General features: G+C 55.0%; 1 protein-coding gene across 1 annotated transcript; it reads right to left on the bottom strand.

The window, feature by feature from the left end:
- Positions 1 to 774: 774 nt before the first annotated feature.
- LRRC29 (leucine rich repeat containing 29) lies at positions 775 to 15630 on the bottom strand. The gene is given in 8 exon segments (XM_027620245.1): positions 775 to 1364; positions 1446 to 1496; positions 1498 to 1642; positions 1833 to 1992; positions 3495 to 3778; positions 7285 to 7291; positions 11709 to 11810; positions 15573 to 15630. Coding segments are annotated over 7 exon segments (918 nt in total). The 5' UTR covers positions 15573 to 15630; the 3' UTR covers positions 775 to 1195.
- Between the last annotated feature and the right edge of the window lie 73 nt (positions 15631 to 15703).

The raw sequence follows: 15703 nt of genomic DNA, 5'->3' as shown, positions 1-15703 counted from the left end.
TTCCTTGATCTCCTGGGCTCTGTTCGTTGCTCTCCTAGGCTCCCAGTTCCACCTGCTTGTTTCTGTATTTACGCACACCCCACACACTGGACTGTCCCCATCTGTTGGCTAATTTGCCCTCCCTGCCTGACCTGGGGGCTGGGAGAACTTCGGCACCTCTGAACCCCACAGAAAATGCAGTGCTTGGGGGGCACTCGGGCAGCCATGATAGCTGCTCCTAGAACTGATGGGCAGATGGACAAGAGAGTGGACAGATCGTTTTTCAGAATTGCTGTTGAGAAGTCACTGGCACTGTTCGGGAGGCTGAACTAGGGGACCTCTAAGGGCCCTACCCAGAGATGCTGTCCTCTTTCTTCTTTCTCCCTGAAGACAGCCTCATTGCATCCTTAATCATTGTGCTCCTGGGCCTGGCTGGGACGTGCCTTTGCTGCAGGCCATGCTTGGAGGCTCAGGCAGGGAGAGTCCTCCAGGCTTCTAGTCTCCCACCATACTGGGGAGGAAGTTCGGACTTGCTGGGGGCACCTGTGGGGCTTTGGGTCAGGTGTAAGGAAGAAATTGTCTGTGTGCCTCTGGTGTTTTGTCCGCATTGTCCCTGGGCTAGGCTGGGCCGCTTCAACTGAGGTGGAGGGGAGGAGGGGGCCCTTTAGTCTGAGAACTTCAGACAAGGAGGTAAGATCTGGAATTTTTAATTTTGTTTGGGTTTTAATTTTGTTTGGGTTTACAACAAAGTCTGTGGTCTGGCTGCTGAAGCTCAGTGCCAGTAAGGGCCGGGAGAGCTCCTCAGGCGAGGCACAGGCTTCAGGTGGGAGAAGTGGGCAGGGCAAGAGGCACATGGTCTGCTCCGCAGCCCCCGATGCACCCCGCCTGTGGGCCTGGCCTCCGGACCCAGGCCTGGCCAGGAGAGCAGGAGCCGGCATTTCCAGAGGCCTGTGGCAGCGACGTGTGGCTGGAAAAGGCTCCTGCTGGGCTCTAGGGCAGACTGGGGCAGGAAGCCCCCTTGACTGCCCCAGATTAGCCCTACCCACTGTCCTAGAAAAAGGGGTTTATAGCTTGGGGAGGGGGCTTTGGTGTATGTGGCAGAGGTGGGCAGGAGGCACTGACTCGAATCAGGTCAAGAGGCCAGGGCTGGGGACTCAGGGCTGGGGGGGGGTTGTGCAACGGAGGCTGAGGCACAGGGTTGGTTACTGACTTGGCCCTAGAGTGTTACGGTCAGGTCAGCACCTCCCACGAAGCGGGACTGGACACAGGTCACCTGGGGCAGTTGGGCTTGGAAGTGCCTGACGGCAGCCATGCTGATACGAGGGCACATGGCCACATCTAACATCCGGAGCTGCTTTCGTGCCCGCCCGATGGAACCCAGAGTTCTGTGGGAGGCCTCCAATAAGCGCCAGCCAGCATGGGGACCCAGCCCAGCCCCCGGACCGTGGCATCATCGGACAACTCACTGCTCGGTGAGCTGCCTGCAGCTGGCCAGGTTGAGGTGCTGCAGCCTGGGCCCAGCCCTCGTCACTGAGGAGACTGCAGTGACTCAGCACCAAGCGCTCCAGGCTGGGGCAGCCCCTGGCCACGGCCACCAAGCCCTGGTCTGTGAGTGCTGGCAAGAGGCTCAGCGACAGCTGCCTCAGCTCGGGGAACTGGAGCGCTTGCAAGGACCGGGCTGAGCAGGGGGCGGGGGGGGGCAGTGCTGGTGCCCAGGGCCCTTCCAGGCTCTCCCACCCCCAGCTGGAGGAATGGCCATAAGTAGCAGAAGCCAAAGGGCATGGAACGTCTTCCAAGCAAAAAGCGGGTTGGCTTGGGCCTGGCGCCAGTGCCAGTCTCCTCAGCCTATCCACACCCCCGGCCCCACACCTTGGCCAAACTGGCATCAGTTAGTTTGCTGCAGGCTGTGAGGTCCAACTCCCACAGGGCCCGCAGCTTGAGCAGGGAAGGGCCCTGTGGCTGGGGAGCAGGGTCCTTGGGGCCCGAGGCCTGATGCTCCAGCTCTTGATGTAGCTGTGGGAAGAAGCTCCTGCTTCTCAGGTTCCTCCTGAGTTTGGCCCTCAAATATTCCTAGAGAGAGACACTTAGGAGGGGCAGGAGGGCAGCTGAGCCCAGGGACCACCCTCCCCCCTTCCATGCCCTGCACCGGGGGTTTGTGCATCGGCTCCTCACTAGGTTCCCCTAGCCCCAGCAGCCCCCAGTCTTGGAGCTCCTTGCACCAGGCCAGACGCAGGACTGAGAGGTGAGTTAGGTAGGCACAGATGGCCTGCAGGGTCCTGTTGGTGAGGGCCACACAGGAGGATAAGTCTAGCACCCTGGGGCTCAGGCCCAGCACTGGGATCAGGGAGAACACTGAGGCATCCTAGGAGGGAAGTGGAGAAGGAAGAGAGCAATGGGCAGGTGGCTTGTGCAGGGGTCTCCAAGAAGGTTCTGCCAAGGTTCCAGCCCCACAGGCGACAGGAGGGAGCCACCAGATGGCCCATGGAGGGAAGCAACAATGTCCCTGTGCTGGTAAAAAGGTAGGGGTGGGACGCCAGGAGGAGTTTGCTGGAGGACTAAGGCCTAGATTGACCTCGGCGGGAAGGATACAGGTGCAAGTTTCTAAAGTATCTGTCCTGCCAGTGCTCCCAGACCCTGCTGAAGGTGTGGGCGGAGGCAGCCTTCTGACCATAGCCTATTGGATCATCAGTGGACATCTGACCCTAGTTGATCCAATCAGGTATGCTCCCTCTAGAATTTGAAGCAGAACTGGGAGGTTACCATCGGGGTAGGGCTGCCACCTGCCAGGAGCAGGAGTTAAGGGCAGAGTAGAGGAAGCTGGTTTATAAAGAGGTTTATAAGAGACACAAGAACACGGGGCCCTGGGGAGAGCAGCTAAGAGACACGTCGTGCTAATGGGAAGATGGAGTGGAGCAGGGCAAGGAAAGTGCCTGTGGATGAAAGACTGAGAGACGGTTTTCAGGTTGGGAATGCCCGGGGCACATTGAGAGGTTGAAGGAATAACCCACTAAAGAGGGAGAGGCTGACGTTGCTAAGTTAGGGGCACCACCCAGAGGGACAGGGCTGAGCCCTATTGAAGGGACTGGCTGCAGCCGAGAAATGACCATGACTCCCACATCACATTACCTCTGTCAGACCCTGCCGAGCAACCTCCTTGTGTAGCCTCAGCATCCATTCTCTGCAGACCCCCCTCTGTCATCTTCCCTGCCTCCAGAACACCTGCCATCAGTGCCCCTACCCAGACTACCCAGGGGGCACAGAGCACTTGGTATGTGAGGTGTGGGCTGGGCCGGCCTGGTCCCTTGGGCCTCCCTCTAGCTGGGCCCACAGTAGGGGCCAAGGGGAGGAGTGCTGGCGGGAGCACTGTCTTTCCAGGCGCCTTTCCCCTTGTGTCCTAAGTTCACTTCTCCCTGCTGTTCCTTGGACACCGACACTGGGCAGGGCCTCCCTGCCGCCACGGGTGCAGCGCCCCCAGCCCCAGCCCTGGAAAGGAAGGAAGGGGATGGTGTGCTCACCTTGAGTGAGGAGCAGTAGGCCAGGCTGAGGGAGGCCAAGGGGGCTGGAGCTCGGTGCCCCGAACCCAGACCCTGGGCCAGGCCCCGCCCGCTCACCAGGCAGCACTCTGCCAGGTCCAGGCTGTGCAGCTCCCGCAAGCCCCCCAGGGCGGTGCATCCTGCGTCCATCAGCCGCTGCAGCTTCCTCAGGCGGAGACACTGCAGGTGCCCCAAGTCCCGGCTGATGGCCAGGAGTGCCCCGTCGGCCAGTTCTGAGCAGCCGCTGAGGTCCGGGGCGCTCAGGCCTGATTGCAGATGGCAAAGGGCGGCCACAGCCTCTGTGGAGAGGTCCTGGCAGCCGTGCAGGCTCAGCTCCTGCAGCTGCAGCCCGGCCACCTGACCCAGGGCCTTCAGGGTCTTGGGGAGCAAGCCAGTGCCACTCAGGTCCAGGGCGTGCAGCCCATCAGCCCTTTCCTTCACGAATCACAGCAGGTTGTGGAAGGAGAGGTGGGAGGGGGAGGAGTCTTGGGGGCTAAGGGAGCCCCGGGCTGGGCCTAGTTCAAAAGTGAGGTGACAGTAGGCCAAGGAGAGGCACTCCAGGTTGGGGGCACAGCTGCTGAGCCGGTTGAAACTGAGGTCGGTCAGGTCCCGCAGGTCAGCCAAGTTGAGCTCAGAGAGGCCACGCAACACCTGCCGGACCCACTGTGCCGTCTCGGGCTGGGCTAGCAGCATGCTGCCTGTGAAGAGGCTGTTGCAGCCACTGAGGTCAAAGATACGCAGGGCCAGGCAGCCCAGGATCAAGGCCACAAAGGAGGCCTCCGTGGGGCTGCCCCTACTGAGGCACAAGCTCTGCAGTTTCGGGCCCAAGTGGTAGGCAACAGACTCTAGCACCTGGTGTGAAGCTGGTGAGCCATCCAGGTTGGTCAGGCTGATGCGGGTGATGCCTCTGAGGCCCAGGCTTTTGATGGCCGGGAGTGAGGCAGAGGACACAGGGATGTTGTAGTGCACATTTGGCTAAGGGGCAGCAGGACTGGGCTCAGCCCTCTGGCTTCAGAGGGGGTTGGCCATCATGTCTGGTGGCCAGTCACTGGCAGGTCAGGGAAGGGCCCTGTCCCAATGGGGACCCACTGCAGTGTGTGGTGTCATGTGTGGTTGAGGGGGTGCTGGTGGGAAGTGGGAGGTGGGAAGACAAGTCACTCTGGGGCTCAAAGGGGATGACTGTGAGGGGAGGGCAGGAAGGTTAGCAATGGATGGGACTGGATGCCTATGGAGGGGCGGGGACAGGGTAGGGGGAGCTGGCCTGTTGGGCACAGGGGGCTGGGGCGGCCTGGAGGAGAGCCAGTGAAGCCCCCAGGGGGCAGAAGGACTAAGTATGCTGGATCCCAAACTTTGCGACTTTCAGAAGGTGGCCCCGAGACCCATGGACTCGGCTCCTACTCCAGGGAGTCAGAGCTCAGCATTAGCTAAGCAATCAGCCTCCCCCACTTTTTCAAGAGAATATAAATAGCCCTCAGAACAGCTGAAGGCAGTGAAAAGTGAAGCAGTTGTCACCACCACCATGGGTGGCCCAGGGTGCCAGAGGTCTAGGGCAGGCAGTGAGGCCTAGGTCCCCTGGCGGCCTCCGTAGCTCAGCCACTTGAGTGTTTGCAAAAGGGGTGTGTGTGTGTGTGTGTGTGTGTGTGTACACACCAGTGCATGTGGGCCCTGCAGGCTCCAGAGATGTGCTTGTGATCTTCGGGGCTCATCTCCGGGGGGCCTATCTTGTCTGTCCAGGTAAGGAAGGAGAGGCCTCCCATTTCTGTGGGCAGAACTCTGCTAAGAGAATGAATCTGGAGGTGCCAAGAGTGTGGGGCTGGCCCCGCTGTAGGGCAACAGGGGAACGAGAGTGGGGGTCCATGACTGGTGTGGGATGGAGCCTGGAGGTGAGCCCAGGCCTAGACTGGTGGGGGGACAGCCTGGCTTGTCTAGGAGTTTGGGGAGCCCCCGTTTGCATAGAAGCATCCCTGATTTTGTGCCAAAGGGAAGTTATATCAGGTGTGGGGGAGGGAGAGGAAGGCTTGGCTTCTTCTCTACCCCTGATGGATGGCCAGGCTGCAGGCAAGCAGTACCCAAAGGCTCTTGGTTTAATATATCAACATGATCCTAATGCAGGAAAGCAAGCCCTCTAAAAAACCTGTCCTGTCAGTTACTGCAAGAATGAGCTGATGTCCCCTGCTTCTGCCCCACAGATCATCATCAAAAGGAATTCAGAAAAGTAGGAGTGACACATAAGACACACTGAGGCAAGATACTTAACAGGATTCTCCCAGGAAGACACATGAAACCCATTCCTGGGTGGAGAAACCAGGCTGACTTCTACCACAAAGAGAAGCAGCTCCCTATGGCTGTCATCATGGGAAGGAGTGTGTGGTAAGAAATGGGGGCCAGCTCCTGACCGCTCCCACAGGAATCGGGTCAATTCCCATTCCCGGGATGTGGTCCTTGTGGATGAGAGGAGCACTTTCCGCAGCTCCCCCTCGTGGACACTGGGAGGCAGTGGGGTGGTGGGAACCCCAAGGGCTTGGCTCCCTCTCTCAGATTTAAGGAGAGGGGGAAGATCCCAGTGGGTGGGGAAGGTGATTCAAGGTGATGAAAAGATCAGAAAGGAAAGGTTTTAGAAAGGAAGGCTAAAGCAGACCTCCAGCCGTTTCCAGGCCCTGCTGACAGAGGGGCCAGTCTGAGGATGGAAAGTGGGCTGTGGCTGCAAGTGCAGAGCAGGGCCCGTTGCCGAGGCAGGACCACCCCTGCCGTCATGTCATGTCCCCCACCCCGCAGGCTCCAGCAGCCACGGTCCTTCTTTTCCTTCCTTCCTGAGCCTTGGCGGCCAGGAAATGTTCTCATGTTCTCCCCCTCTCCCACTGCCTCCCTATGAACAAGGTAGATGAACAGCTGAGTGGGGGGGCGGGAGGCACTGGCCGTCAGCCTAGAGTCCAAGTGCAGGGCCAACTGGCAGCAAGAAAACCCACCAAACACAGGGGCAGGGCCTGGTCTGAAGGACTTCCAGCAGCTATTGGGAGATGTGTGAGAGTGTGTGTGTGTTGAGATTTGAGACTGCCTCCCTGCTCCCCACTGTTTTTCTTGATGGGGAGGGGGTAGCCTCTAAGCCATCACCCAGGTGTTCTGCCCTGAACTCAGTGCAGCACCCAGGTGGCCCTTTAGGGATACTGGTCATCCGTGGGGAGCAGAGCAGCAAGCAGAAGAAGCAGCCTCCTGGGTTATGGTCTTTGGCCCCATTGTAGGAGGGTCCCCTTCCCTAGGCCCTAGGAAGATGCTTCTGGAGGTCCAAAGGAGGACTGCAAGGGTATCGGCTCTAGCTTCAGCTGTCCGACCATCCACAGAGGAGCCAACCAGCCCTCATCTCCTCCTCTTCCAATGCTGGCCTCTTAGGAGTAAATGCTAAGTCATTTGGGAAGTACCCCAAATCTGCTAAAAGGGACACATATCCCTTGACTGTGAGAGGCCAGGATTCCATTGTACCTCATGAAGCCCTGCGCTGAGACTGCAGGCTTGGGTGCAGGCTTGGGTGCCGGCTTGGAAAGCATCTGATGGAAAAATGGCTCTCCTGTCTGCTGGCACAGGAATCCAAAGCTAACATGCCTATTCTCCAGAAGAAAATACATGCCCTGACACCCAGGGGCTTTGGTCTCTAGAGAGGAGTTAGACCTCGGGGGTCACTTCCAGAGGCTCCTCTGAGCCTTTATAAATACCCCAGCAGGAGAAGGCATGGAGGGCAGAAGCTGAGCTTCTTTACGGTGACCAGCCCAATGGCAACCAGGGCTCTCCCCGAAATGGGCAGAGCCTGGGTGTGTGTGTAGGGGGGGTTCTGCCTTTGTCTACCTTCTTATTTGAGAAAAGATAGGAGTAAGTGGGAGCAAGTCAGGGGGAATATGAAGTCACTGATCCAGCATCCTAGGCTGGCCTGGTGAGGCATAAACCCCAGCTATGAGCCAGAATCTTCGGTAGCACCTACTAGCAAGAGGCACTACTTCCTTATCAACCTGCCCACATTGGGGCCCTGGGAGATGGTTCCTGCTAATAAATGCTGCAAACTGCTCTCTGGGACATGGCGGGGGTGGAATGTCAGCAGAGCCCCTAATGCCATGTACCTGTGGCCTGGCCTTCGAGGGCTCCTGGCCCAGGTGGGGCTGAGCTCTGCAGAGACACAAACAGGTCTTCGTCAGCGTCCTATCTGGAGCTCATAGCTGGAGCAGCCCCGGTGCTAAAACAGTGGACTCTAGATCTCAAACTCCGACCGTGGCCTCCTTCTCACTCTTACCCCATGCCAATCTACTCCTGACTGCCCACTTCGCTTCTCCTCTCTCCTTCTTGGCTGGACTCCAGGAACCTCTCCCCTGATCGCCTCTCCCTGGGGTCCTGTGGCCCTGGCCCTGTCATGCTGCTGTGCCCATTCTTCTTGCCCTGCCAGGGATGATGAGGGGGCTGTGCTGAGGCTACAGAATTCTGCCCATCGAAGCCATAGTCTCCCCTCTTGCCTCCCCCACTGCCCCCCTGCTCCAAGCCTACCATTGTCTCCAGTCCCTGATGCGAGTGCAGCACCCTCCCCTTACTCCGACCTCAGAGAGGACCTGTTCTGTTTCAAAAAGAAGCCACAGCAGTCAGTGGAAAGGCCCTCCCTTTGCTGTGTTCAGTCCACCAGCCAGCTCCTGGCAGGACCCATCCTAACCTCCTTCCCTCTCCTGCTCCTAATCCCCTTCTTTCGACTACTGGGCCTGCCCCCACCTTCTCCCGTAGGAACCCACAGTCCCTGCCTTCCCACGGCTCCTTCCCCAGTTTACAAATACCTCAGAGTCATAACTAACAAAAGGCCTCCCTTGATCCTGCCCCCCTCCTCACCACTCCTGCTTCTCCCCTTTCCTCTGCGCTCAGGTTTCTTGGGAGCACGTGGGCATGCCCACTCGGCGCTAGCCACCTTGTTAGACCTCTTGCCTCACCCACTCACCCCTCCATCACTGCCCCCACAGAATCTCTCATTCCTGGCAACTGCTCCCCTCCAGCAAGGCCATCAATATCAATTTACTGTCTTACCCCAACGCTGCGCCTTCTCCTAAACTCTCAGTGCCCTCTACCAAGTCACCCATGTCAGAGATCTGGGGCCATTCTAGACCCCTCCCTCACTCCCCACACCCAGTGACCGAAGTCCCTTGCATCTCATGTCTCTGACACACTGTAGCATGTCCCTCCGCTCCCGCCTCCCTGCTCCTGCCCTAGTTCACATGCCCGTACTGTCTCTCAGAAATACATCACAGCAGTTTCCTCTTTATGGGGGTCCCGGCCCCCGGTCTTTCTGGCTCCTATCTAGCCTTGGTACTGTCACCAGGTGATCCTTACAAAAGGCAAACTGACCATGCTCTTTGGACCCCTCGATGGTTCTCCACTCCATGGGATGGAGCTGAGCTTCCGGGCCAGCCCTTCTTCAGCCCAGCTTTCCCATGCCCACCCTCCTTTCTCCCCAGCCCTGGCTCTGGGCATGGCAGCTTCTGATGGTTGTCTCATGCTTCCATGCCTCTGCTTGGCTGTTTTTTCTCTTTGGTCACAGAGCTGGGGCAGGGTGGGGGGGGCAGGGGGGCTGTCTCACCCCTCACCTACTCCTATTATTTAGCAAATACTCCTCTTCTGTCTAGGCCCAGAGCAAGTATCCCCTTCTCCATGAAGTCTTTTCTGAATCTTCTCAGCAACCCCCGTGTGCCACACAAGACTCCAGGTGCAGCACCCCTACTCACTCCTTTTAGCTTATGCTTATCTCCCTCTCACTACCAACTCTCAAGTGCTGGGCCTCCCCCGGCCCTGCAGCCCCAGTGCCCAGCACAGGGCTAGGCAGACAGACAGCATCCCTATCTGAGTGAGCAAGGCCTCTCTGAGCAGCTCTGGTAACCTTCCCACTGCCTTCTGCCCTGTGAATAGCGCAAGCCTCTGTGCCGAGGCCCTGGCCTCTACCTCTCTTCTCATGCCCCTAAGACAACGTGGCCTCCAAATTCACCCAGCAAAGAGGCCACTGGCCTCAGAGGAACTTCCTCAGCAAACCGTTCCACACTGCCACCCGCTCCCCTCCATGTCCTGAGCAGGAGAGGTGACATCCCCTCCACCCTTTCCAAGTCCACGCCTTGTATCACCTCAGGCCGCATCCGCCATTTCCACCATTTCTCGGGTCTCTGCTTCCTGCATTCACATTCACCCCCTCCTCTCTGACTCTCCTCAGCATATGAACACACTCAAAATTTCTCCCAATGAAAACCCTTTGTCGAATCCCCTCAACCTCTCATTATTGCCCTATTTATTTCCTTCCTCTCGTGGGGAAATAAGTCACTCTCTACAAGGCCCTTCTTATCTCATTCACTCTTCCACCCACCTGGCTTTTTCCCCCCAGATGCCAAATGTTGCTGAAGTCACTGGGGACCTCCCTGGACATCAGACATCATGGACACTATCTGTTCTTTATTTTCTGGACTCTTCATGGGATTTGACACTGTTAGTCATCCACTCAACACTGTAAATGCTCTCCACTTCTGATCCTTGGGACCTCCTCTGTAGGCGCCTCCTCCCCTCCATGCCCTTGGACTGGTGTCCTCCCCTGAGGCATTCTGTGGCCTGCTGTTCCTGTGGCTGTTCATGTGCTGCCTGGGGGATGTTACTTGGATCCGTGGTTTTAACCTCCACCCATTCTTGAATGATACCCAACTCTGTATTTATCACCAAGACACTTCTCTTGAATTCCTCACTCAGAAATCCAACAACCAACTGCATCTCACCATCTAGAAGCCTCACACTTCAAATTTTAACAAGTCCAAATCAAATTTCTTTAGACACTAAGCTCAACGACACTGGATAGATAACATGACAGAAGACCCTACTTATATATACACATTTAATATGTGACAAAGGAGGAGTCCAATGCAGCAGGGAAGGGGAAGATTATATATAAGTGGTGTTAGGGCTATTTGAAAACTCATCAATTTAGCTTCTTACCTGAGAGAATAGATTAAAATAAATTTCACCAATTAAGAAAATTACTATAAAAATTCAAGCCATAAAACAGAAGAAAGGATTTTGTTGTGAACCTAAAACCTCTCTGAAAAAATGAGTCTAGTAAAAAAAAAAAAAAAGAAGAGAAATATGAGTGTACATCAAATTACTGAAGAGGCAAGGGGTCTCTCAGTTTAAAAAGCAATGGACGAAATAAGGAAGCAAAAGATGTTCAGAATCAACAACATAGAAATTTAACCTCTGTGTCTCAGAAATAAGCACATATCTACACATCAAATACAAAGGCAAATATGTTAGGAATATATTTCAATAAATATGTAAAAGATCCATCTCTTTAATGTATAAAAGTTCATACAAGCGGATAAGAAAAATACTAAGATACCAATGGTTAAATGGATAAAGAACAGAAACAAGAAAGGGAAATATAAACAGTCAGCTAATGAGAAAACTGTTCAACCTCAGTGGTGATCAAAGAAGTCAGAACGGAAACAAGGAGCTTGCCTTTCAAACTGTCGCAGATGTCTGCATTCACCCCCAAGCTGGGCTGTCTCCCCACACCCCGACTCCCCCTCTCTCCAGTCCACTCAGCACTGGAGTTCTAAGACACATCACACTGTGTCACTCCCCTGCCTTAACATTCCTGTACAGGCTCCATGATGGTAATTACGGTGGAGCCCTGGCACCAGGGCCAGCTTGTGGTCTGGCCCCCCGCTAGCCTCACCTCCCAGCCCTCCTACACACATCTCAGTTCTAGTCGTAGGGAACTTGGGTGGTCGTTGACAGAACCATTTCACACCTTGGTGCCTTTACCTGTGCTATCACTGGTCCTGGAACACCAACCTTCCCCCCCATCCTATTCCATCAGGAAGCCTTCCCTCATGCTGCTGGTCTCCTCTGGACGTCCTTCTTCCTGTTCTTGTTGCACCCTTCATTCGAGTGTCACAGCACCAAGCACACGACATCACCATCACTCATGTACTTGTCTTTCTCCTTCACTGGACTGTGAGTTCCTCGGGGCAGGGGACTCTATCTTACTCCTCTGTAAAGTCCCAGCGCTGTACCCAGAATCGAGTGTGTATGAATGTAACGTATGTATATGTATGCATGGATGAATGGACGATGTGGAAGCAGGGCCATGAGCAAACTGGAGTGAGAGACGGCTGAGGATGCGCCAGGTGAGGGTGGCCACCTTACCTCCCAAAGGGCATTCTGGGCTGCACAGTACCAAGCCCGACTCACGAGGGAGGCCTTTTTCTGATCTGACAGAGGCAGGAAGCTCAGAATATATGTGAGCATCTGAGGGAAAAAGACAGGGCATTGGGAACTGTTAGAACTGGGGGCCTTTGGAACCTTCTCCAGCTGATAGTGCAGTCAGTCCGAGGGGACTGGAACACTGGCTTCTAGTTCATCTTGAATCCTAAGCTTCATGGGGTCTTCACTTCCCCTTTCCAGCCTCCAGGCATCTATACTCTGAACAAACCATTCCTGAGCCTCGCCTGGATGCAGGTTTGTACTGACTGATAAAAAGCAAACTTCCTGCTCAGTTTGGTAAAAAGAGCCTGGGCATTAGGACCAAGTTCAAATCCTTACTCTAGGGCGCCTGGGTGGCTCAGTCGTTAAGCGTCTGCCTTCGGCTCAGGTCATGATCCCAGGGTCCTGGGATCGAGTCCCACATCGGGCTCCCTGCTCAGCAGGAAGCCTGCTTCTCCCTCTCCCACTCCCCCTGCTTGTGTTCCTGCTCTCGCTGTCTCTCTCTGTCAAATAAATAAATAAAAAAACAAACAAACAAAAACAAATCCTTACTCTATCAGCTGACCTCTCTGAGCCTTGTTTTTCTTTTTTTTTTTTTTAAAGATTTTATTTATTTATTTGAGAGAGAGAATGAGAGACAGCATGAGAGGGAGGAGGGTGAGAAGGAGAAGCAGACTCTCTGCTGAGCAGGGAGCCCGATGTGGGACTCGATCCCGGGACTCCAGGATCATGACCTGAGCCGAAGGCAGTCGCTCAACCAACTGAGCCACCCAGGCGCCCTGAGCCTTGTTTTTCTAATCTGTAAAATGGCAATGGTAGTGAGGTTTAAATGGGTTGTGCTGAGAATTTAATAACATAGTAAAGTGTCGGGGCGCCTGGGTGGCTCCGTCGGTTAAGCGTCTGCCTTCGGCTCAGGTCGTGAGCCCAGGGTCCTGGAACTGAGTCCTGCATTGGGCTCCTTGCTCAGTGGGGAGTCTGCTTCCCCCTGCTCTTGCTCTTGCTCTTTCTCTTTCTCTCTCCCTCTCAAATAAATAAAATCTTTTAAAAAAAACCACACATAGTAAAGTGTCTTGCATAAGACCTAGGACAGCAAGTCAGGTGTCCTCCTCTGATCTTTGGAAACCACACCCCTTCCTCCTGCCCTCACAGGTCAGGCTCTGGGTCCTCCCTCTTTCCCCATTTTCTCCACTGTCAACTCGCCTTCTCAGCTGGCTGTTAAGATATGATCCCAGCAGGACCCAGCCCAGGTGCTCACGCCCTCGCTCCACCTATGAGTCTGGGGGTCATGAGGTTGGAGGCCCTATACAGGACTGCTGAGGCCAAGAATGATCTTAATATTAACTATTCTTTTCTTCTGAAATCTTCTCTCTTGGACTCTTGTAACACTGTGTTTTCTAGGGCTCCACTCTCCAACTCCAACTGCCCCGTTTCTGGATTCTTCTGTGGCTCCCATGGCTCAGACTTGGGTCTTTCAATCTGTTTACTTCCTAGGATAGTAAATTCATTTGCATGGCTTCAACAGTTACCTCTACAGCAATAACCAACAATTCAGTATCCGCATATTGTCTCATCATTCATGTGCTAGTCTGGTGTTGCCAATCGTCCACAGGATCCATTATCTAAATGTCTTACTATCACCTTCATCTCAACCAAAATTCATATTCTCAGTCCAAAGCATCCCTTCCTCCCAACTTTCCAGCACCTGAGCTTCAATGCCAATAGTGCATCTCACCTGAAGATCCTTTTTTTTAATCCATTCTTTTTTTTTTTTAAGATCCTAATAATACTTTGTACTCTTCATGCTCTTCTGTCCCTCGCTGTCAGATACAGGTGTACAGCACAGGCTTAGGCCAGGGTAACTAAGACTCATGCAGATCCCAGCTCTACTACTTCCAAGCTGTGTGACCTTTGTGACCTCAGGCAAGGTAACTGATCTCTCTGAGCTTCAGTTTCCATACCATATATAATAGTTACGATGTGCTTGATACCTAGTAGATGTTCCATAAATGGTTGCTGGATTGCTGTTACTAATATTTCTACCTTCGAAATTTTAGCACCTCAGTAGCTCAGATCTTTATCACCCCAGACCTGGATTCTTTCTACAATCTCCCACCTGCCCTCCTTGCCTCCAGGCTCAGTCTTGCTAGTCATTTTGTACACTGTGACAAGGTTAGTTTCCTTAAAAAACAGCTTTTAGTCTTAGCACATCCCTGATGAAAACCTTCATGGTACCCCAGTATCCTCAGGACAAAATCTCTATACTCTTGGGTGAGCAAGACCCTAAGCAAGACCCTGCCAGGCCCTATGCCTGACCGGACCCTTGATCCCAGAGCTTCCCCAGTTCAGTCTTCCCACTGTCCTACAACCATACCATGTCTGTTACCTTTTGCCTATGTAGGCCGATTTCCAGGAATGCCCTTTCTTAACCTTGACCTTACCAGCCCATTCTAACCTCTTCTTCCTTTTGATCCCTAGCACACAAAAGGTACTCAGCCAATACTTACTGGTTTGAATTAAAAATGGACAGTGCTCTATCTCTATTTTCATCAAAGCCCTCTACCTCAATTTTCACCAAAGTTTTGCTCAGGGAAAGCGTGGGGAAGATAAAACATCATTACTGAGAGACCTGGGGAGAACCGCCTCGGGGCTCAAAAGCCAGACAGGGGGAAGAGAACACTGATGGGATTGGGACCGACTAAGGCTCCACCCTGTGGGACGCAGGGAAGCCTGTCTGAGCCAAGTTAAGACTGGCCATCCTATATTCTGGGGCTCGGCAACAGACCCAAAAAGCAACGAGAGAGGGCAAAAAACCTGTCCTCACTGAGGAGAGGGAGCATGATTCTTTGAGCTGAGAAGGGGGTGGCTTTTCTAGGGGGAAGAGGAGGCAATGGTAAGGATGGTGTCACCATCCCATGAACCCCATCCTAAGGGGCTACAACTGAGATTATGACTGGTCATTCCTGGGATCTATGTAGTAGACATCCTCTGGGGCCCAGGAGATAAAGGATGCATGGTAGGGGGCTAAAGGGGGTGGGAGCAGCCCTATTCTTGCTAAGGGGAAGGAGCACCTTCCAGGGCCAATGAGGAAAGGGTGGCTTGTCTCCGGTGGGCAGCAGAAGGGAGCTGCCAACTCTCAAGGCAAAAGGGGCGGAGAGGCCATCCCAAGAGGCCACTGGGAACAAAATCTGTTCTCTCTCTCCGGCCAATGGCGGGAGGGTGGTCTTGTTCCAGGCTAAGGAAAAGGAACAAACATCCCATGGGGTGAAGGAGGTAGGGACAGCCATCACTAGGGACGGAGGCAGTGGGGAGCAGGCCTGTCCTCGGTGAAGTAATCCAGCGACTGTGGCCGGAGTTGATGGGAGGGGCAATCTGTCTCCTACCGCCAGGGGGAGGGGGCAGCCGTCCTTCGCGGCAGAGGGAATGGAGTGATCATCCCAAGGGGCCAAGGAGGATAAGATCGGTTACCCTTCCGGGACGAGGGGATGGAACGGTCATCTTCCAGAACTGAGGGGGAGGGGCGGCCATCGCTAGAGAAGGGAATAGGCAGAGACCCTGTCCTCGCTGAGGTGACAGGGCAGCCATCTCTTGGGGCCGACCGGGAAAGAGAGGATGGTTCCCCCAAGCTAAGGGTACGGGGTGGCCCAAAAGCGGGGCCGTTACCCATAGCCTGCAGCTCCTCGGGCAGGTTGTTTCCGCCAGGCGGGCGGAGCCTGGCGAGCTGTCTGACAGCCCCTCCCCCCAGCCCGAGACCCCCCCCCCGAGGGCGGAGCCTGTCCCAAGCCAGGCCTGAGGGCGGCCTCCTCTCACCTCCAGGGGTTGGCGACTCCGCCATCGCGTCCCCGCCGCCTCCGCCCCCGTGCAAGGCCTTCTGGGAAATGTAGTCCTAGCGACTCCGGGGGGCGGGCCTTGGGAAGGAAGTGGACCCTCCCCACTTCCGT

This window comes from Zalophus californianus, chromosome 17 (genome assembly GCF_009762305.2).
Source record: "Zalophus californianus isolate mZalCal1 chromosome 17, mZalCal1.pri.v2, whole genome shotgun sequence".
NCBI classification, from domain to species: domain Eukaryota; kingdom Metazoa; phylum Chordata; class Mammalia; order Carnivora; family Otariidae; genus Zalophus; species Zalophus californianus.
This window is presented reverse-complemented; position numbering and strand designations above follow the sequence as displayed.